The 22,101-nt window shown below is 40.2% G+C and overlaps 1 protein-coding gene across 1 annotated transcript in view; it reads left to right on the forward strand.

The window, feature by feature from the left end:
* Positions 1-22,101, forward strand: part of VEPH1 (ventricular zone expressed PH domain containing 1) — a 538,007-nt gene that overhangs the window by 118,559 nt on the left and 397,347 nt on the right. Inside the window, exon 4 of the mRNA XM_088447638.1 lies at positions 10,512-10,678. Within this exon, the coding sequence (XP_088303764.1) occupies positions 10,512-10,678 (167 nt within the window). The remainder of the gene's footprint in view (positions 1-10,511; positions 10,679-22,101) is intronic.

Below are 22,101 nucleotides of genomic sequence, written 5' to 3' on the forward strand. Positions count from 1 at the left end.
GAAGGACCGCGCCACAGCGCCCTCCACGCCGCAAAACCCTGGTTGTGACACATATGCAGCAACTTGTGTCGGAAATGGAAGGTCCGCAGGAGATATCGAAGATATCTGCTGGGTCCCCTCCTTCAAACATTTATGGGATCCTTAATATTTGTGGGTAGCTCTCAAATATTGGTGTTTACGGTGAATATCCTCCAAATATTATTGGATAAATAAGCCTCTACATCCTTTAATAAACTACTCATAATTTACCTATTTAGTGTATTAATTTAATTTTCGAGCATTCCCTCTAAAATTCTACTCTATTAGCAGAAGTAGTTCTGGTTATGCGCTTGAAACTTAGATTACTCTACAATGCTGATGTCTGTATTCAAGCAAACCAAGGGTGACTTATATCCAATGGGTGGAGGGTGGGGGTGCCAAGCGAGTCTTTGCCTCGGGTGATAGAAAGTCTAGCTTTACCCATGTTTGCGTGTTTGTATATATATATATATATATATATATATACATGAGGAAAACTAAGGCGGAACTCAGGAGCACAGGCACACCACCTGTGTAGACCACACCCATACAACACTGGTCACACCCCCACAACACTGGTCACACCCCCTGCAGCGACACTCGATAGGCCCTTCATAAATTTCAGCTCCAGGCCCATGTGGACAACTCTCAAACTTAATCTGACATTTGCATAGAATTGACACCATGGGGTATATTTACTAAACTTCAGGTTTTTAGAAGTGGAGATGTTGCCCATAGCAACCAATCAGATTGTACTTAACATTTATCTAGCACCTTCAAGAAGATAATTGGTTGTTATGGGCAACATCGCCAATTCTAAAAACCCACACTTTAGTAAATATACCCCCATCTATCTATGTTCTCTCCTAAGTGGGAAGGAAAAAAAGGCTGTGCACTTTTTACCTGTACATACTGTAGTGCAAAAAGCAATTGTGGAAAATGTTTTTAAAACAATGTAATCTCGTAGTAATTAGTAGGAGAACATACTGCATTGCAGTATGCATACTTTATTCTAAGTAGCGATGTGACACCTGCAATGATGAAGAAAGCACTTTTATAGTAAAAATTATTTGATTGTAGCTTAGATTTCTTAATAATTCCAAATTTGCAGGGGGAGTAGTTAATACAATTGATGATTGACATTTTGTTTCCTAACACAGATGGTGTTTTTGCAAAATGTCCCTTGCCCTGATTAGAAATTAATTATGTTTATTTATAAAGACCTAGTATATTAAGCAGTTTTGTATATAAGGGTATAAATATTTGCACACTTTTGGGACATTTATTTAACTGGATAAAGGATTCTGGGTAATTAAAATACTCTTTGCAAGGATTATTGAGAAAATTTTGCAATAGCAGCTTGTTTGCATCTTTTTGGATATAATGTGGAAAAACCTTCATGGTTGAGCATGATAAAACAGTTGTAATGTGATCTATGGAGTATGTGGATATATTTGGCTTAGGATATGAGTTCTAAAGGAATGTTTAAAGATTTATATAGTAGAAGAGGATCTGAAATTGCAAAGTATTGAGGAGCTGCTCAGGAAGTCTTGAAGGTGTGAAGGACAGTCTGAAGTCATCTTTATGCGCAAGGCGAACAGCACGGAGGGTGTTTACACATAAGGGAGGAAATGTTAGGGCATCAGCTTTGCTTATGGGTTATAAGTTCGATCTCTTTTTGAAAGGTATGGGGAGCCTGCGCATTAAAGCAAATGAAGTACATGACACTGACAACAGCATTGCGGATTCATTTAATCTGCCATCTCATCATGCAGCTGATGTGTGAAAATATGCAAATGTCGCAGCAGCCGGGATTTGAGACATCCACATGCGACGGATCAAATCCACCGTTTCTATACAAAGACGCTTTGTGCGATCATTGAACTTCTGAGTAACCTTACGATTGCTCAGAATGGGCGCCAAAACTGAGACGCAGGAGCCTTTGCAACTGTGTACAAAATCGCAGTCATAGGCTGAGATGCGCCCCAAAATTGGTCGTGACACATCTGCGTTTGAGTCGCCAACCCACAACGCCCATTATTGGCCAAAATTATTTTTGTCTAATTTGTCATTAGGGAGTGTCCAAAGGGTTTTGAACCAAGTCCCGACATTTTTAACCAAAAATAGGGATTTTGCACAACTTTTCACCTGCTCTGAAATTTTGAAAACTGTTCCCTGTTTTTTTGTCTATGGACAATTCGAACGTGCGAAAACTTCGGCAAAATCATTTGCATAACACTCATTTTTGTGCGAAAAGTTTGCACCTGTAAAAACAACAGCTGTCACATCTGCCATCTCATAGGCAGCGGATGTGTGAAAATATACAAATATCGCAGCAGCGGCTAATTGAATCTGGCCCTGTCTCTGAATCAGGGCCAGAGTGTGGAAAATAACTTCCATTTGAACACCAAGAACTAGTTGTTGACCTCAAAAAACAGCAGATTATTATTATTATTTTTAGTCAGCGCAGTTTCTGGAAAATTAAACAGATGGAAGTCAAACTGGAAAGGTTGAATAGAAGAAGAACAGGAGATAATGTGAGTTAAATGGTAGCAGACACTCTATTACAATAAATTAAAGCAGTAGTAGAATTGAGACATAGGAAGGGGGCGAGAAAAATGGCAACTAGTGAAGGTTACTCGAAGGTGAGCCCAGAGTGGGTGAAATCAGGAGGGAATATATCAGGAAAGAGGAAAAGATTAATGGGATTAATAAGGGCTAGGCAGTCCTGAAAACTAGCGAGGGGATAAAACATAAGGATATTGAATCAACACAGGTGGTGGGACATGAGGAAAATAAATATTATACATATATTGCTTAATTATTCATATTATATAAGTATTCCATATATATGTTATAATATTTAAAAATGAGCATGTCAGAAAAATGACATCTTGGTTATAGTTATGAATGTGCCCTAATCCCCAGCCCCATCCACTGGCAACACAGTTGTTGTCTGTTGTTGACACCCCCAGCACTGTTATACTATGTAAGAAATGTCAGGGATAGGGAGGGCTGGACAGAAATATTTACATGATTAAATGCGCCCGATTCTTCCCAATGCTCAGCCAGTGAGAGTGTTTCTTTATTTAGCAGTATGCCTAGGATCACCACCCCTTTCAAAACATTTGATAAAAAAATTAACAGGAGGGCAACCGAGCATTAGATACCTTGTTTCAAAACAAGTATATATACTAAAGTGACAGTTTTTAGAAGTAAAGCTGTTCCCCATAGCAACCAATCCGATTCTACTTAACATTTAACTAGCAGCTTCTAGAAGATAATAGCTAGAAACTGATTGGTTGCTATGGGCAACATCTCCACTTCTAAAAACTCACACTTTACTAAATTTACCACTTAGAATCTAATAACAGTGTTCATAACTAATTGTCCATAAAGTCATTTCCAAATTAAGAAGCCAGATCTTCTGTATCCGTGCTCACCTTATACAAGTAAAGATATGCCTTGAATGGTATCTTTATCTTCTTATCCCCATCCAATACAGTATGTCCTCAAATTGACCAGCTCAAACATACAGAAGATAGCTCCAAAATTAAAATCAGAGGGAATGGCTCCTCACAGTGTTTAAAAGTATAACATTTTATTCAGGAGCATTTTAAGAGAGGATGGGGCCATGTGCAGCCTCCATTTGGGCCCAACTTCTCTGTCAGCGCACTGAGCACGGTAGCTACTGCACATGCGCGGGTCTCCAGGAAAATGGTGCCTGTGCCTATTTTCCTGGGGACATCTTTTCTGTGCATGAGCAGTTCATCGGGAAAATGGCGCCCGTGCCTATTTTCCCAGTGATTTTTTGCTGCTCTGCAGCTCTGCCGGTCCAGCACTGCAGAGCAGCACATCGGAATCTGGTAACTTAAGTATTTATTAACAATGGGTGCAGGGTGTGCGGTGCGGGCCCCCCTGGACCCAGGACCCGTGACATTGCACCCATTATAAAGACACCTATGATTTTATTCACAACGCATAAAAAAAAGACAAAATCTGTACAAATCTCATTGGAGACGGTTACTGCGTACCACATATGGCCTTCTCATACTTTAAGGCATTTCTTTATGTTTATATAGCACCTTATAGAAGATAATAGCTAGAATCTAATTGGTTGCTAAAGGCAACGTCTCCACTTCTAAAAACCTGCACTTTAGTAAATATACCCCTAACAGTTTGTTTTGAAACATGTTATCTAATGCTCGGTTTCCCTCCCATTAAGAAGTTTAACGAGTGTGAGTGTTTGAAGCAGCAATTTTATTAAAGGCAATATTCCCTTTGTATTTATTCGGTAAATTATCTGTGTATGCTAATGAATTTTCACAATGTGGTTCTTTTGGTAGCAGAGAGTCGAATATCTATTATTTTAAGTGTATTTTATATGATAAATCAGAAATGTATACCATTAAATTATTCTTTCCATTCCCAATTATTGTAACTAGAAATTTTCCCCCTGAAAATGAATTGGTAAGTTCAGTATAGGAATACTTTACTTAAAGTATGACTTTGTTATAGGACATAGACTAAAAAAGGTAGATAATTTCTTTGCATATTTTTACATTTGTATACTTTTAACCAAGTGAGACTGTACAAGATCTCCCCTCTGCTGTTATTAATAACTTCAGTGTAACCTAGGTCTGTCAGTCACTGCTAGATTTAGGTTACACTGCCTACTTAAGTGCTGATATGCAGTTGGAGAACCTGAGACAGACCTGCAGCTTTCTGGCCATTCTTACACACAGGGAAATCACTGATGATGATGTTATGGTTTCCCTTTTCCACCTTGAATTCTTTGTATGGTTTTCATTTAGCAAGAACCAACTGTATCCCTTTTTTTGCTGGTTTCGATCATTGTTTCCTGATATGGGACTGTACACTGTAGCGTTATGCAGTCAGGATGTCTCCATTCACACTGTCAACACCTGCAGAATGTTGTCATTGACAGAATGTTGAGATCGGAAATTTTGACATTGTCATAATGTTTCCCGTTAGGATTAGTATTTGGGATAGTGTTAGGGTTACCATCAGATTATCCATTTGGGTTACTGTTAGTGTAAGGGACAGACTAACAGGAAAAAGACTGTCAACTTCTCAACAATGTCGACATAACATCAGTCTTGGCATGCTGATTGTTGACATGGTAATGAAGGCCAACTTTGAATGTTGGCACATTATACCTCACCCTACTGTAGCATAGTGTGGCACTGTAGCATATGGCCAATATAATATAATAAATATAGGCCATGGTCAATTGAAATGTATAAGTAATGGCCATTAATGGATTCAGTAAATATAAAATATACATTAGTAATGTGGACCAGCCACCTAAAACTTACAGTACTTGATATGTAAAAAGTACTGTGTATACTGAATAATTTAATGAAAATTTGTCTTAGTGAATCCTTTATAACTGGCAGTTCATACAAATATGTGGCAGAAGACACATTTAGTAGGGATTTTAGTTGCTTAAAATATAAAAATGGCCTCTGTCACGTGTGGGTTGGAGAAAGATTAAAAGGTAATTGCAAAATATGTTTTCTATTTAATTTGATCTGACAAATCCTTATGTGATGTTAATAGCATTGTCATGGCTTTATACTGTATTAATACTTGGTTAAGCAGAATTTTGTGTATTTGTTCATCTGTGTATTGAGATGTTGAATGGTTGCTACTACTAAGCTCAGCTCTGAATAAAGAAATCACACTTGCATTTTTTTATCACTCATTTCATAATTGTGCTAAAGTACGACAAACCATAACCAAACACAGCTGTCATCCATATGTTGTTGAAGTCGAAATCTTAAATCTCCCGGAACATCTAGTTATTTTTCCACATTGAGCAGCATATTTAAAAGCCACAACATTAGATTTGTTTTGTTTATGTAAATAAACATATTTCAGGATAATGAGTTGCTTTAGTCTTTTAGAATATTGTTTATTTGTCTCTATTTAGAAACAACATAGATCACAGTCCAGTACATTGGCTGCTTAGATGTGTACATTGTACCTGTATTTAATATAAATGGTCACTATTTCGGAAAAGAGAATTTCCCTTCTTAACTTAGGTATGTATCACAAAGACAATATTTCCGTACCAGACATTTGCAATTCCAGAAGTTCATATAGTTGGAAAATTGCAGATTACACAGAACTTTTAAATTTTACACAGGGATTTTGTTCACATTTTTTACATAATATTAGCAAGAGAAATATATTTTATACGCCTTTCAGATATTTAAGGAATATATTGCATAGTCGAGGTGCAAATGAAACCCATGAAATTTCACTTATGTTAAGTCCCTCTAATACTCATGGATTTTCAGCTTACTATAATACTGTATATACAGAAATTGGAGGTTTTTCTTGTAAAAATGTAATGTTGACTTTACAGATTTACAGAATTTGATATAAGACATTAGCATGACTTTTTACTACTTATCACTGTTCCAGTACAAATTTTTTAATAGCATTGGATTGCATTTTTACTTCTTAATATGATTGATTTGTATTTGTTTATACATCGAGATACATTTTTCAATAATTTAGATTTTTAATTGACCATTTCAGACTTAGTTTTTTATCTTCTTCAAAGAGAATTTAATCTTAACCATATGTGATGAAACATCTTAGAAGTATTCTCATATAATACCACAAAGTTGATCCTGCTGGCCCCTGTTCCACAGTGAATTGTAAATAACAAGTACAGTATTGAGATGCTAAAACAGTTTCATGTGTTCAGAAGCAAATGTTGCACAAGTTTCTTTATCAGTACAAAAACTAATTAAGCTTTCCATCTCAGTAAACATATTGATAATAATTACACTGTTTCGCCCCAAATGTGAATTTATATGACAACACAGTGACTATTGAAATAAAGTGTCTGATTCAGAGGTGCACGCTAATGTAGCCGTGATCGCATCTCTTTGTTAATGCCGCCCGCAAATTTCGTAAAGAGACGCCCACCATTTGAGCTGTTAATCCGTAGCTTTGCATTTTAAGATGCACCATTGAATGTTGCACCCACCCTATGGACGCACAGAATGTCTGTCTGAACATACCCACCGAAATCAGTGCAACTGCATCAAAAGCATGTGAGATGCCCAGCACAGCCTTAACTAGACATTTGGTGCCCTGTGCCCGAAATAGCATTGGTGTCCCCCACTCCCCGTCTAATTACAGATAGCATGTGTTGAAGGCACACAACAAAAATAAAGATGTGGCCTCACAGGGAATGGGTGTGGCCACACAATATTACCAATTCAAATTACGCCACACAGCCTCTCTCACATTATACCACACAGTAGTACTCCTTATAGCCTCTTATTCACATTATGCCACAGTAGTACCCCTTGTTGCACATTATGCCACACAGTAATGCCCCTTATTGCACATTATGCCACAGTATAGCACCTTATTGCACATTAGGCCACAGTAGTACCCCTTATTGCACATTATGCCACACAGTAGTACCCTTATTGCACATTATGCCACACAGTAGTACCCTCAGTGCACATTATGCCACACAGTATAGCCCCTTATTCACATTATTCCACACAGTACAGCTCTTTATTCACACTATGCCACACATTAATGCCCCATATTGCACATTATGCCAGACAGTAGTGCCAGTTACAGACCACATAGTATAGCCCCTTATAGACCACACAGTATAGCCCTGATACACATTATGCCATACAGTAGCTCCCCCCCTTACCTATCTGTTAGAAAAAAAATGTGGCCTGGACCTAATGCCCAGCCACTCATAGGGGCTCAGGCTATTGCCTGCCTAGTTTTGGGCACATAAAGTGACCTTGGCCTAATGCCCAGAGTCACTTATACTATACAAGCCCTCTGCTTGCCTAACATGCCCCACAAGCCTGAGGCCTGATTGCACACAAGCACCTAATGCCCAAGGGTAAATTACCGGTGATGAAGGCCGCCTACCGGTAAGCTGGGAGAGGCTGCATTGGGGAGTTTCTTTTAGCTCTTTGCTTCCCACCAACACTCTCCTCTCCTCATCTTCTTTCTTCTACTGTTGGCCCATCCTGGCCAGCAATGGCGTTTTCTCGCCTCCTCCACGGTGGCTGGAGCTCTTCATCTGATGTCTGCTCCCAGTCACCGTTTGCTAGCAAACTGACTGACAGCAGACACAGCGAGCGGGCAGCGCTATGACATGGCGAGCCGTGATTTGCTCACTGTGGACCATGAATGGCTCATGGATGGCGTCAAATTTAAACAGACACCGCACCGGCTTGCTGGTGCTGTTAGCAGCTCAATATAGCGGCGGCCATTTCTGCCTACAGGGCATTCTGCACCCTGTGCAGTGGTACTGACCGCACTGCCCTAGTTGCGACCCTGATGTCCACTTCTGGAAAGCCACCCCTTGTCACCACCAATAAATATGCCTCTTCGCATCCCAATTTGTTCTGCGACTTTTAGCTGTTATGTCGGGAAGCATGCACAGTGCATCTTGGACGCATGTCTAGACTGAAAGCATTGACCATTTGCGTGCGGCATTGACATAGCCGGGATGTAGTTATTAGACCGGCAGGCGCAATGCCGCCGGTCTAAATACCGACACTTTCTTCCCGATATGGGACTTAACATAGGCGTCGAATAGCCGATGCCTATGTTAATCCCAATGCCGGAAGACCGACTCCCGCTATCCCGATCGTCGTCTGACGGATAAATATAACACTTAGCCCGGGGATGGGGGGTTAGGTTTAGGGACCCCCGGGGGGACTTAGGGTTAGGCAACCCCCTGGAAAGGTTAGGGTTAGGTTAGAGTAAGGGGGGGTTAGAGTTAGGTGCCAATAAGGAGAGGTTAGGGTTAGGCATCCCCCCGGGAGGGTTAGGTTTAGGGTGCAGGGTGGGGGGGTTAGGTTTAAGCACCCCTTGGGGGAGGTTAGGCACTAGGGGGGAGGTTAGGGTTAGACACCCTTACAGGAGGGTTAGGGTTAAGGGGGGGAGAGGGGAGGGTTAGGATACTTACCTACCGTCAGGTTTTCACTGTCAGGATTCTGTTCAGCCGCCGGTATTTCAATCCCATTCTGACATAGCCTACACCTCTGAAATAGGCCCAAATTATATTATATTACAAAAATAACAACATATACTAATACATAAGTTAAGTTAAGGAAAGCCTTTGAGTGTTCAACTTCCACAGGACTATCTATGTAATATAATTGCAGCATGATGTCCAAAAAATAATATGGATCATGTTAAGAGCAGCTGATATCATTTCTGCATTTTCTCTTTATAATATCCCTTTTTTGAAAATTCCGGGATACAATTTTATATAGGTGCCTGAACTTGGCTTACAATAATAAACAAAAGGGAGAAAGCTAGCATAAACAGGCTAGACAACTGAAATCTTGGGGTCCAGTACACAATTTTTTTGGGGGTGGGTTGGGTGTTTGTTTGGGATGGGGAACTTCCCCACCCAGTAGGTAAAGAGTTGAATGAAGCAGAGCTTACAGTGATTCTAGAGAAATGGCAGAACTCACTCCACCCGTGTCTCTGCAGCCATTTCCCCTGTGCCTTTATAGCGCATACCCTCCCTGTTTGTCTCAGGCCATGTTCCCTGTATCTCTGCAGCTCAGGCCCCCCCACCCCCATGAGTCTTTGCAGCCATTGCCCCCTGTTACTCCCCAGCTAATGCCCCTGTCCCCATGTTCTCTAGTTTGCTCCTGCCCCTTTGTACCTTCTCTGGCTGCTAGCGGCTGCTCCTCTTCGCAGCTCTTCTTCCTTTTAGCGGTGTAATGTCATAACATCACACATTCTGCATTGCAAACAAAAAAAGTTCAGGGAGACGCATACTGGCCATACTATACGTTAGTGTGCTGCCGGGTGCCTTGTTAAAGCATATTCCCTTTCATGCCTGTGCCATGCTTATTAGTGCAGCGGGACAGGCAGTGGTCCCAGCTTTTAAACTGTAAAACTAAAGAGTATACATGTGTCCACTTGAGTGTACAACATGTATCTGCAAAATAAAACAATTGCCTTATCGTGGAACAGTATTTTAACCGTGAAAATACTTTTGGGGGATTTTTTTTGCAAAAATGTAAGGTGAAACTGAAAACTCAAATGTCGGGTATGGTTCGAATTTCTTGTTATTATGCTGCTTATTTTTCTTCAGAAACAAAAAATCCTTTAAGTGGAAGTAAAAAACAAACATATAATAAGAATTTAAGGGTAAGTGCTGTCAATTTATTTATGTGTTACTTAAACAGCACCACATCTGTGCTGGGGCAGCATTGACGTCAGAGTAGGTTTTTTTTTATTTCAAATGGGACACAAATTTGCATAGTTTTGTTTATTTTACTGGGGCCGTGCACATGGGTGTAGTGTAGCATAGGTTGTCATGCTGTTTTCTGTACAGTGCAACAATTTTTTGTATAACATGTAAAATAGGTATGTACCGTTCAGACATGCGTTTGTCAAAGTACAGGAATCTATGTTGAATTGAAATGCATTGTTGTGTCTTACAGGTAATAGCATGCTGCTTCGTGTACTTCCTTCTGTCTATGAGATGCAGCCACAGCCAATACATCACTGTCTGAGGAACCTGGTGTCACAGATGCCTCACTTAGATGAAGGAGAACAGCATCATATGCTAAGGTTGTTACAAGCAATAGCAAAAACGAAACAACCTAAGGTAATCATAAAACCTATCCCATTGTAACTATTTACCTTTGTGCTCTCATTAACATTGCATATTGTATTAGGATGTATGCGTTTGTATATCTTGGGGCACCACCGTTTCCTAGATCCATAAATCAAAATGAAAATGTTACTGAGGTATAATCTTTCATTTATTTGAAAGGACTGTTATAATGGTGATTAAAGCACAACATTTCCTATGGGGTGTCTGTGGATCTATGTGTATTCCTATGTTTTTGTAATATGAAAAGTTTTTTTGTGAAGGATTCTTGTTAAAATGTAAGAGGTAGTTTTTATTAATTTGGATTTTTATTATATTAATTGCATTTTTCTATTATATATTCTCTACATAATTTCTCAAACGTACACTAACCTATTACCAAATCATTAATTTTAATTAACTACCATCACCTAAGACTAAGTAACAGACAGAAGGGCTTATTTATCAAAGAATACTTGTGATATATCTTCCGAGAACAACTGTCCCCTATTTTCTATTGCAAAAGCTGCTTAATTGATGTATTTACCAAGCTAGGCCCCTATAGTTAGCAAAAGGTACCGGGAGAGGGATCCGTAGGTTCTCTGCCCAGAACTCTACACTCACACATGCGTGGTCAGTAAGGATGGGCTCCTATCGGGCTTTTTAATACATCCGGGTGGTCTTCAATTTTTTACTGCAGTGATAAGAGGCAATTAGAAATTAGTCTCATAAGGTCTAGAACCCCATAATTAGTAAATATGACCCTCAGTAAAAACAACAAACATATTACAACACACTCTCATTCTTTGCCTTCTTGATGCTGCACTCACTGACTACTTGTTCAATTGCTCATTCTCTGTCTCTATCCCAGCTTTCACTTCTCCTCCACTTTCCCCTTCTGTCAGTGTCCCCTAAGGATTTGTCCTATTCATCAACTAAACAAGCCTTATTTACAATTGTATTGTTTTTTTCAAACTTTTTAAGTTAGTTTCTATTCATCAAAACTGTAATGAAGGAGATATCACTCATATCTCCTTGTTAAAAAACTGTCCTGATAATTTCCACACCCCATACTTAAGTACAAGAGATTGTGGGATTCGTCAAACTGCAAAAATTCTTTATTTTCGGATTTTGATAGTGAAACTGTTTGCCATCCTGGGATGGCATACAGTTCCCCGAAAGTGCTCTCTTGCTGCCGGCAGCATGTGTAGCAAGGTTTTTAGCAGTGGGATCTGTACAGATCCCTCACCTGTGCTGTGCTCTTCCTCCTCCATGCCTCCAGCAAGCTGCACTTACCTTATTCTGCCGGTCACTGATCCCCTTGTCGCCATCTCCTCCTTCTGTGCCTGCCGGTTACTGATCCCTGGCTCCATCTCCTCCTGCGCTGCCTGCTGGTCACTGACCCCCTCGGCCCTGTCTCCTCCAGCTATTCATGCTGGCTACTGCTCCCTGGATCCCCATTTCCATGTAAGGGCTGCCCATATAAACAAGTATGATTTTTTTATTTATTCCTCCCCCACAAACCCCTACATTATACACTAATCTCTAATTACAATCCTGAATGACACCCATTCTTTTTTCGGCTACACTTATATATGTATGTATATGTGTATATATATATATATATATATATATATATATACTACCGTTCAAAAGTTTGGGGTCACCCAGACAATTTCATGTTTTACATGAAGACTGACTTTTATTTATCAAATGAGTTGCAAAATGAATAGAACATATAGTCAAGACATTGGCAAGGTTAGAAATAATGATATTTATTTCAAATAATAATTTTGTCCTTCAAACTGCTTTTGTCAAAGAATGCTTCTTTTGCAGCAATTACACAACCTTTGGCATTCTAGCTGTTAATTTGTTGAGGTAATCTGAAGCAATTTCACCCCATGCTTCCTAAAGCACCTCCCACAAGTTGGATTGGCTTTATGGGCACTTCTTGCATACCATACGGTCAAGCTGCTTCCACAACAGCTCAATGGGGTTGAGATCTGGTGACTGCACTGGCCACTCCATTACAGACACAATACCAGCTGCATGCTTCTTCCCTAAATAGTTCTTGCATAAGGTGTGCTTTGGGTCATTGTCCTGTACGAGGAGAAAATTGGCTCCAATCAAGTACTGTCCACAGGGTATGGCATGGCATTGCAAAATGGAGTGATAGCCTTCCTTATTCAAAATCCCTTTTACCTTGTACAAATCTCCCACTTTATCAACACCAAAACAGCTCCAGACCATCACATTACCTCCACCATGCTTGACAGATGGTGTCAGGCACTCTTCCAGCATATTTTCATTTGTTCTACATCTCACAAATGTTCTTCTGTGTGATCCAAATACCTCAAACTTTGATTCATCTGTCCATAACATTTTTTTCCAATCTTCCTGTTTCCAATGTCTGTGTTCTTTTGCCCATATTAATCTTTTCATTTTATTGGCCAGTCTCAGATATGGCTATTCCTTTGCCAATCTGCCTAGAAGGCCAGCATCCTGGAGTCGCCTCTTCACTGTAGATGTTGACTCTGATGTTTTGTGGGTACCATTTAATGAAGCTGCCAGTTGAGGACTTGTGAGGCATCTATTTCTCAAACTAGAAACTCTAATGTACTTGTCTTCTTGCACAGTTGTGCACCAGGGCCTCCCACTCTCTTTGTACTCTGGTTAGAGCCTGATTCTGTTCTCTGAAGGGAGTAGTACACACCGTTGTAGGAAATGTTCAGTTTCTTGGCAATTTCTCACATGGAATAGCCTTCATTTCTAAGAACAAGAATAGACTGTTGAGTTTCACATGAAAGTTCTCTTTTTCTGGCCATTTGGAGACTATAATCAAACCCACAAATGTGATGCTCCAGATACTCAACTAGCTCAAAGGAAGGCCAGTTTTATAGCTTCTCTAATGAGCAAACACCTTTTCAGCTGTGCTAACATAATAGCACAAGGGTTTTCTAATCATCCATTAGTCTTCTAACATGCTTAGCAAACACAATGTACCTTTAGAACACTGGAGTGATGGTTGCTGGAAATAGCCTCTATACACCTACTGTATGTATGTATTCCTTTAAAAAGCAGAAGTTTGCAGCTAGTATAGTCCTTTACCATATTAACAATGTACAGAGTGTATTTCTGATTCATTTAATGTTATCTTTATTGAAAAAAACAGTGCTTTTCTTTAAAATTAAGGATATTTCTAAGTGACCCCAAATTTTTGAACTGTAGTGTATATAAAGGGTCCCTGGAAGCACTCATATAAATATTGACCAGTGGTCCTCTCTACTTTTTCAAAGGCAGTTATGTATCCTTTTATAAGGTGTAGGTTATTGGGTAAGCAGAATGGTTAGGTCTTCTTCTTTTAAAATAGAACCCTCACACAAAGATAACCCGACATATAGTATTCAGTCTTTCAGTCTTGTGTAAAACCAATAAAATGTGTTTATAAAAAAGTTTAATATAGCTTTCTGCTGAAAATCACTTCTAATTGCAAAATAGCTAACACATTTCATCAATATTTATTAGGGGTAATTTTACTATCCTGATATCTCCAGGTTTTTTAGCAGCCACAGAGAATGTGTGCCTCATGTATTAAGATACTGCTATAATTATCCTGATGACTCCCGGTTTCCAGCAGCCCCAGATATATTGCAAATCCGCATAAATTAATTTCACTGAAGGGTCCAATAACATGGCATCTTTCAAGTATACTACATAAGTGAATAATCGGCGAGGGGAAAGTGTTGCAGGGAAAAATTATCACTCTTCTGAAAAGCTGTCTCAGCAAAAAGAGCCACTTTGATAATTTTGTGATAATTTTATAACCGGCTGTTGATGAATTGTAATATTTCTTTGTAAAATAAAACAGCAAATTTAAAAAAAATTTAAGTTTCACTACTTACAATTTTTTCATGATGATTATTGTCTGTCAGAGAGCTCATCAGCTACTACATGTTACACAGCTTATATATACAGCGAATAATAATGATTTATATAAGATCAGAACCTTTATTCCGTACCACACAGACACAAACAAACTAAAGAGGAAAAGAGGCGTAGAATGAGTGCTTGAAATTCAACACAAAACTTAAGTCAATATCTTGGATAAAGAAATCACAATTATCAATCAGTCATACAAATATATCAGAAAAATTACTGCTGCTGTCATATTTAAATTTAAAAATATGCATATGGTCAATATAAAATATAGTATATATAGAGTTCAAATAGTTATCTTGCTTGGCAGTCTTGGATGCTTCTTCTAGTTCAGGGGTGGGGAACCTTTTTTCTGCCGAGGGCCATTCTGATATATATAACATTATTGGTGGGCCCAGTACTGGCCATGCCCCCTCCGTGTGATGCCAGCCATTCCTGATTTTGGCAGGATAGTCCCATTTTTTGGGCGCTGCCCCGCTGTTACACCCGCGGGATGAAGTGTCCTGCGGGTGGTCGGGAGGTTGGGCACCTCCACCGCCGCAGTTGTGATGCAGTGCTGGGCTCGCCCCCAGCCTGACGTTAACATAATTTAGGGGGCGTAACCTGTGTCCTATGGTAATTAGACCACACCCCATTTTTGGTCACGCACATCTATTACCCATTTTGCACAGGGTGCTGCTCCCCCTGTAGCCGGCCCTGCCCCTCTTTCTAGGTACGGTAGTTAGGTATGTAGATGTTTCTTTTCCTTCTTCCCATATTTTTTCATTCATATGTTTTTTTCTTTACAATGACGTCACTTCCTGATCCACATCACCGGGTGCCTGCTGTCCTCACTGGTCATCATAGACAGTGTGGATAAGGCAAAAATGCTTTTTTTTTTATCAGTTCCTCACTATGGAGTTGAATGGAACTCATCCTCCACAGTTTTACTCATCATCCTCAATGAAATGGTTAACCTACCAGTATGTATGTATTTAATATATAAAACAAAAATAAATAAATAAAAACACAAATGCAAAATACAATTATGAAATAAAACTGCAGATTAAATAACCTCTTCACCAGTAAAGGCTTTTCTCTCCTCTGTGCTGAGTCTATTTAGGCCATTATTGGGCACTTAAGGAGTGTCCAGCACAGCAACACTCAGTCCACAGCGGAGGTAGGGAGGTAGTAGCAGGGGACATTAGAGGGAGTTCAGGAGATCAGCTAGGCTATACCACAACGATGGCAGCTGCACCACACACGCCAAAACCACAATGTTAGATTCCAGTGGGATATGAGTTGCAGAGAGTCAGCCAGATGTAGATGCACTTGCCTGCAGTTACCCTCAAGATGGAGCTTCCCACCTTGGATCAACCCAGCAAGGTAAGACCCCTATAAATATGTAGGTTAATCTGGAAGATCAAAGGAGCGCCTAAAACCAGGGTAGTTCAGAGGGTCCACTCACCAGAAGTCTCCAGAAATGTAATGCTGCAATGATAATGGGCTTATTTTTATGTGGAGGCCTGAAGCGGTAACTCCATCCACCCCATTGTTAATCTGGCCCTGAGTATAGATAGGCTTATTCTGAGCTGGACACAAAGCGGTGTTTATGCTCATGGAGTTTCCATAGGGCTAATGCGATTATCTTATAAGCACTGCCGCTAACGTCATTATTACCAGTACTTGCACCAGCCCCATGTTAGGTGCAAAAGATCCATGTGAAACAGGCTTCCCTTCTCCCTACGCATGACTCATAATAGCACGGGACTAACTACACGTCCACCGTCTCCCACAAGACAGAACAGTTCTGTGTAATTGTATTGTCACCACCTAGTTCTAGCCTCACAACACCCATTTCACACAAAGAGAGACCGGGCAGACTTAGAATCGCCCCAAAAATATGCAAAAATGCGTAATTCACTTATGCGCATGCACTGTATGTTATAACTCATTATTTGCAGTCATCTCAGAATACGACATTTTTGACTGCCTCCACCCTTCTCCTGGTTCTAATAATGTATATTGTTCTAATAATGTATATTGTGCAGGGTGATATTGTCTGGTGCCCACAGTGTGTCACAAAGTTTATTGCAGCCATTATGGGGGAGATGCTCCCCCATGCTTGTTCTTTGGTGATAATACATGACAACATCACGCATCCAATGTAATGAGTCAGCAAACCCTACCTACTTCCCAGCTCCAGCTGCACCTACCAGCAATGTGGGACTTTTCTATGTGAGATTTCTCTCCATTTCAAGTCTTGCAGTGCTTAGGATGAGTGGTGCTGATCCTTAGCATTTTTAACCACCTAACTGGCTATTTAAATAAAAAATGCCCAGAAGTACATATTTTTCAAAAAAATATAAAAATATTTTTATTGGAAAACAAAAGTATGCCTAGGTGGTGTCTTGCTCCACAGTGTCCATAGGCCCCCATTGTAAAATGACCCCCGCTCCCCAGTGCAATTACACTTTCCCTGCAGCAACCCGGTGGCATTACCCCCTACCTCCTAGTAGTGATAGGTCCCCAGTGGCACAAACTCCCCCACCCGCCAGTGTCCATAGCACCTTAAAAATAATTGATCATCTAAATTGAATGTATATGTCTTTTTTGTTTTCAGGTTTTAACTCATCTATATGTTAAATATGTTTTAGCAGATCAATGTTAATCACTCAAATCAAATTATTATAATTTTATTCTTCAATAAGACAGTTTTAAACAGTTGTAAACTTTGATACACACTATAACTTAAACATTTACAGATGTCAAGTTGCAAATGCAAAGCAGATGAGCATTAGTTCACAGTATAACATATAAAATTAGAATAAGAAAAATAAAACATGAGAACTGAAAATATGTACTCCAACAGTAGAATATAACAAATCCACTGAGAATATGAAAATAGGGGAGGTTGTAGGGAGATAGGGAGAGGGTGCACTGGGTGTTGGAGGGGTTGTCAAACCAACATTCAATGAATAATTAGGAATCACAATAAAATACTAATAGGGTTATCAAGCAGCTCAGAGCAGAGCATGTGATAAAACATTAACTAAGTTGAAAATTGCAGTGAATGCTTTACAAGTGTTTCATAATAAGCTGGTAGTGTAGTCCATTGTGTGAATAGATCATATTCTATGGATCAAAGAAGAGAACTCACAGGGGTCATGTGCCTTTCACTGTGAAGTAATCAGGCAGAGTGCTAACAAGCAGATGGGTGTGATATGTTAGGTCGACAGTTCTCAGATCAACATGCATTAAATCGACATGAAAATGTTGACAGGCAGCAGTGACCATGTCGACATTGGGGATGCATACAGACCCCCATTTTTTGTGTTGGTTATGGTTCGAAATCTTTGTCATGTTTTAGTTTTGGCAAAGCTACCATCAAATGTTTTGGTTTGAATTTCTTTAAAAATGTATAGAAACAGCAAAAATCATGTCATGTAGCCCTGTTTTTGCTCCTACAGCATTATTAACATCAATAACATTTCTAGTCATTTCCAGTCAATTTGTACCGCCTCATAGCTCACAGTATTGTTTTCACCCATATTGGACTGCAGCGAGCTGGCTAAACTAAGTGACAGAGCAGGTGCACAACACATGGCAGTTTAAATGAATATACTGTAGCACATGTTTGAAACATAGTGGCACTGCAAGATGGCAGTTTAATAAAGTATACAATCCTACAGAATGTTAATCAAGAACTAGAAGCCAGCACAGGTAAATTGAGGTGGAGTACTTAGTGGAAGCCAGGTACAGCATTGATTGATAAATTGGAGACATGAAACAAACTATTAAAAACAAGCTTCCAAAATCCCAGTGAAATTTTTAAACTGGAAATTGAATCCAAACTGCAAATCACAGGCCTCAGACAACAAATGATTTAATGCAGAGTAACAGCCTAGCCGAAGTCAATAATTAATTATAGGATTTTATGTTAGTACTCTGTATCTGTGAAGAAGCTGCAGAAAATGGAGTCTATGGCCCTCATTCAGAGCCGCTCATTAACAGCAGTTCGCTCATTGCGTTCCGATGTTGAGAAACCGCGCATGCGTCAGTGTAACACTGCGCATGTGCGTATGGCAGATTGCGTGCTTTTTTTCACTCGTTCGGTAAATTGCGAACAGGAAGTGACATGTCAAATGTGATTGACAGAACAGGCCGTTTTTGGGCGGTGACGGGGGTGGAGATGGAAAAACGCAGGCGTGGCGAGGCGTTTTTGGGGCGTACATAAATTAGCTCATGCGAACGTCCAATGTGTTCGTACCAACTCATACGTCACTGGCTGATCCTCTTTCCATTCAACTGTTCGCACAGCTTAGGGTCTGGATTACTCGACCACAATGGCGATGGCCTTGTCCTTTTGCCCGGGCCTCCACGATGTTTCATCGATTTATCATGGCTTGTCAGATAAACAATCAACTTTGGATTGAAAACCAGCTTGTTTTTTTTTTCACTTTGTAATAGCACAAAACCGTACGCAGCTGAAAATCTCGGCTGCTAATTTCAGGATTACACAATCAATTAGCGTTTTTTGGTAGTAATGTATTTTACAATTTGGTTAGTATTTTTGCATTTTGTAACAAGATTGTATTCATCTTTGTGTGTATTGTAACCTTTTGCCTTTTTTTGGTGTTTTTTAAAACATTTATTCCAAAGTGTTTTTTAAAGTAACAGTTTGTTTTAACCCTTGTTTTTTTGCAAGTCCCAAACTCCAATTTCGTTTTTACCTGGTGGGCCAGAATTAACTATAAAACAATTGTCAATTAATGTCACAATACAGTTGAGAACAATTTGTATGTTTTATTTGCCAAACACATTTTTAAACAAATCATGTGCATTGTCCTGTACATTTTTTGGCTCCTTGTTACCCACTAATATTGGACACATATTTTTGGATTCAATTATATTTTTGGCACAGAAAAGAACAAAAAATTAAAAACAATTCACAAGAAAGGAGAGGGAAGTTTGGGCCAGAAAGGAATATGGGGCAAGCACAGAAGGAGTGTGGGCAAAGTAGCCAGTGCTGTCATCGTTTCTTTCCCCGTTTGGCTGGGGTAGGGTAGGCGTCAGACCGGGTCCGCACAGGGTAGGCACAGGGCTAGGCACATTTGGAGGAATGGCTGTTGTTGTGCCAGAGGTGGAGGATCCTGATGTTCCGGCAGGAAGGGAGGTCGGCTCCACCATGTGCTGACGAACGAGCTGCTCCAGGGCATTGGCGATTCGGATGTTGATACCAGGGCCTGACCAATGGTCACGTTGGCCGCCGCATTTTGCTCCAGGGCCTCAGCCACCCGTAGCAGACTGGCGTCCATCCTCTGCAGAATCTCCGTATGGGAATCCGATTTAAAATTGAGTTCTGTGAGGAGTGCCACTGCCTGCGAGGGGGATTGCCCAGGACTGGCTTCTGCAGGGTCCTCAGCCGGATGTACTGGTTCCTCCCCTGCAGAGCCAGCAGAAATTCGGCGGCCAAGGCTTCCCTCTGGAGCAGACTCATCCGCCTGTGTCTCTGTGAGAAAAAAGAGAAAAGAGGAACATTACAATCTACATATTGTCACAATAACATTTCAGAGTTGGTTACATCACAACATTTACCTGGGACAACATGAGGAGCCGCAAAGTCTGGCATGTCCGTATCCATGTTGGACACGCCAAACACCTCCACATCCTGCACACACCCCTGTGCCAGCTCTTCCAAATCATTCAACTCCAATGACACAGGGGTGGGACCCCCACCTGTCCCCCTTGCATGCCTAGCCCTGTCCGCCATTTTTTGTTTCAGGCCATATTTGAAGTCTTGCCATCTGCGGGTGAAAAAGTAACCATTATTCCTGCTTTTTTTTTTTTTTTGGTTTTAGGGGGGTCAAGTTTTTACTTACCGCCGTTTGACATTCCGGGCTAGATGGACATAATCACCCACCCTATTGACAGCACTGGCTATCTCCTCCCACATTTTCCACTTCTGGCTTACACCCATATTCCTGTCTGCCTGTGGCAGGATGTCCACACACTTCTGAACCAAAACCTCCATCTCCTTTCTTGTGAATTGTGGCTGCCTTTTCTTTTTCCCTGCTTTGGCCGGAATACTGGGCCCAGCAGCCTCTTCCATGTCATCCTCCACACCTATTTGTTAAAACATTGAGAAATTGTAGCGTGCAAACTTTCACTATATTATGTTTCAAAATAATCCTTGTTTGGAAATGCCTGAAAAACTTACCGGCCGCCTCTTGGCCATTGTTTGGCTGGTCTGTATCCATTTCTTAGAGCAAAACAAGAAATACACCAGACCGTTTTTTTTGGGTCGTGACGTATTTATACATGCGTCCTTATTTTTCGTCCGCATCATTGATTGTGCGTTCCTATGATCCCTCCTTAATTTGAGCGGGAAAAGAAACACTATTTATGGCTTTGGCCGTCTCGAGTCTAGGTGGCGGGTGTTGGTTGTTGGAGGTTACGTTGGTCGGAGTGGATGGTTGGCGGGAATTGAATTTGGTGGTGTTTGGTGTTTTTTTTTGTGCGTTTTTTTGTAGTTTATCTTTCCGTTCGCTTGTTTTGGTGTGGTTCTTTTATTTGTTGTGTCTTTTTTTGGTAAGTTTTTGGCCTTCTTCCTTTTGTTCAATTTGGCTATCCTTCTTTTGTATAAATTTTGTTAGCTAATTTATTTTCTATTATCCTTTGGTAGGTTTATTTTGGCTCTGCCCCAACGACCTTTTTCTCCGGTGACTTATATATCCTGTATTGGTAAGTTTGGATTTTCACTTGTTTATTAAATGTTCATGTTATTTTTTTCGCAACTTTGGTTCACCTTCCAGTTTGTCCCTTTGGTTTTGTGATTCCTAAATGTGTGAACTAATTAGCGCATTTTTGCCTGCTTCTTTTCTGTATTGTAATTGCGAACTAATTAGCGCATTTTTGCCTGCTTCTTTTCTGTATTGTAATTGTGAACTAATTAGCGCATTTTTGCCTGCTTCTTTTCTGTATTGTAATTGCGAACTAATTAGCGCATTTTTGCCTGCTTCTTTTCTGTATTGTAATTGCGAACTAATTAGCGCATTTTTGCCTGCTTCTTTTCTGTATTGTAAATGCGAACTAATTAGCGCATTTTTGCCTGCTTCTTTTCTGTAGTTAAATTGGTTGAGATTTACCGTTAGCAATCTTGTATTTTTTTGGGGTCTAAAATTGTGGTAGTCTGTGCACTGTCGTTTTGCTCTTTGGAGAAATGTGTGTTTATCCCCTTTTATGTTTTGTATTTTACCCCATTTGGATTCCTAAATGGCCACCCCAAATTTTTCCATTGTTCGCTTTCAAATTTTTTTAGGCTTGGTAAATCATGACAATACCCCGGCATGTAAGCATCATTGGATTGTATCGTAAAGATAAGTATTTTTAAAAAATTTTTGGGGCAAACAAACCTTACATTCAATTCTTGCCATTTCAGGTTGATCTTGGTCGGATTGTTGTGGCCATGCTCCCAGAAGCCGACCAACCTCAATCTCGTCCCAGGCGTAGGCATCGTAGGC

Source organism: Taudactylus pleione, unplaced genomic scaffold, assembly GCF_031769625.1.
Source record: "Taudactylus pleione unplaced genomic scaffold, aTauple2 ptg000436l, whole genome shotgun sequence".
NCBI classification, from domain to species: domain Eukaryota; kingdom Metazoa; phylum Chordata; class Amphibia; order Anura; family Myobatrachidae; genus Taudactylus; species Taudactylus pleione.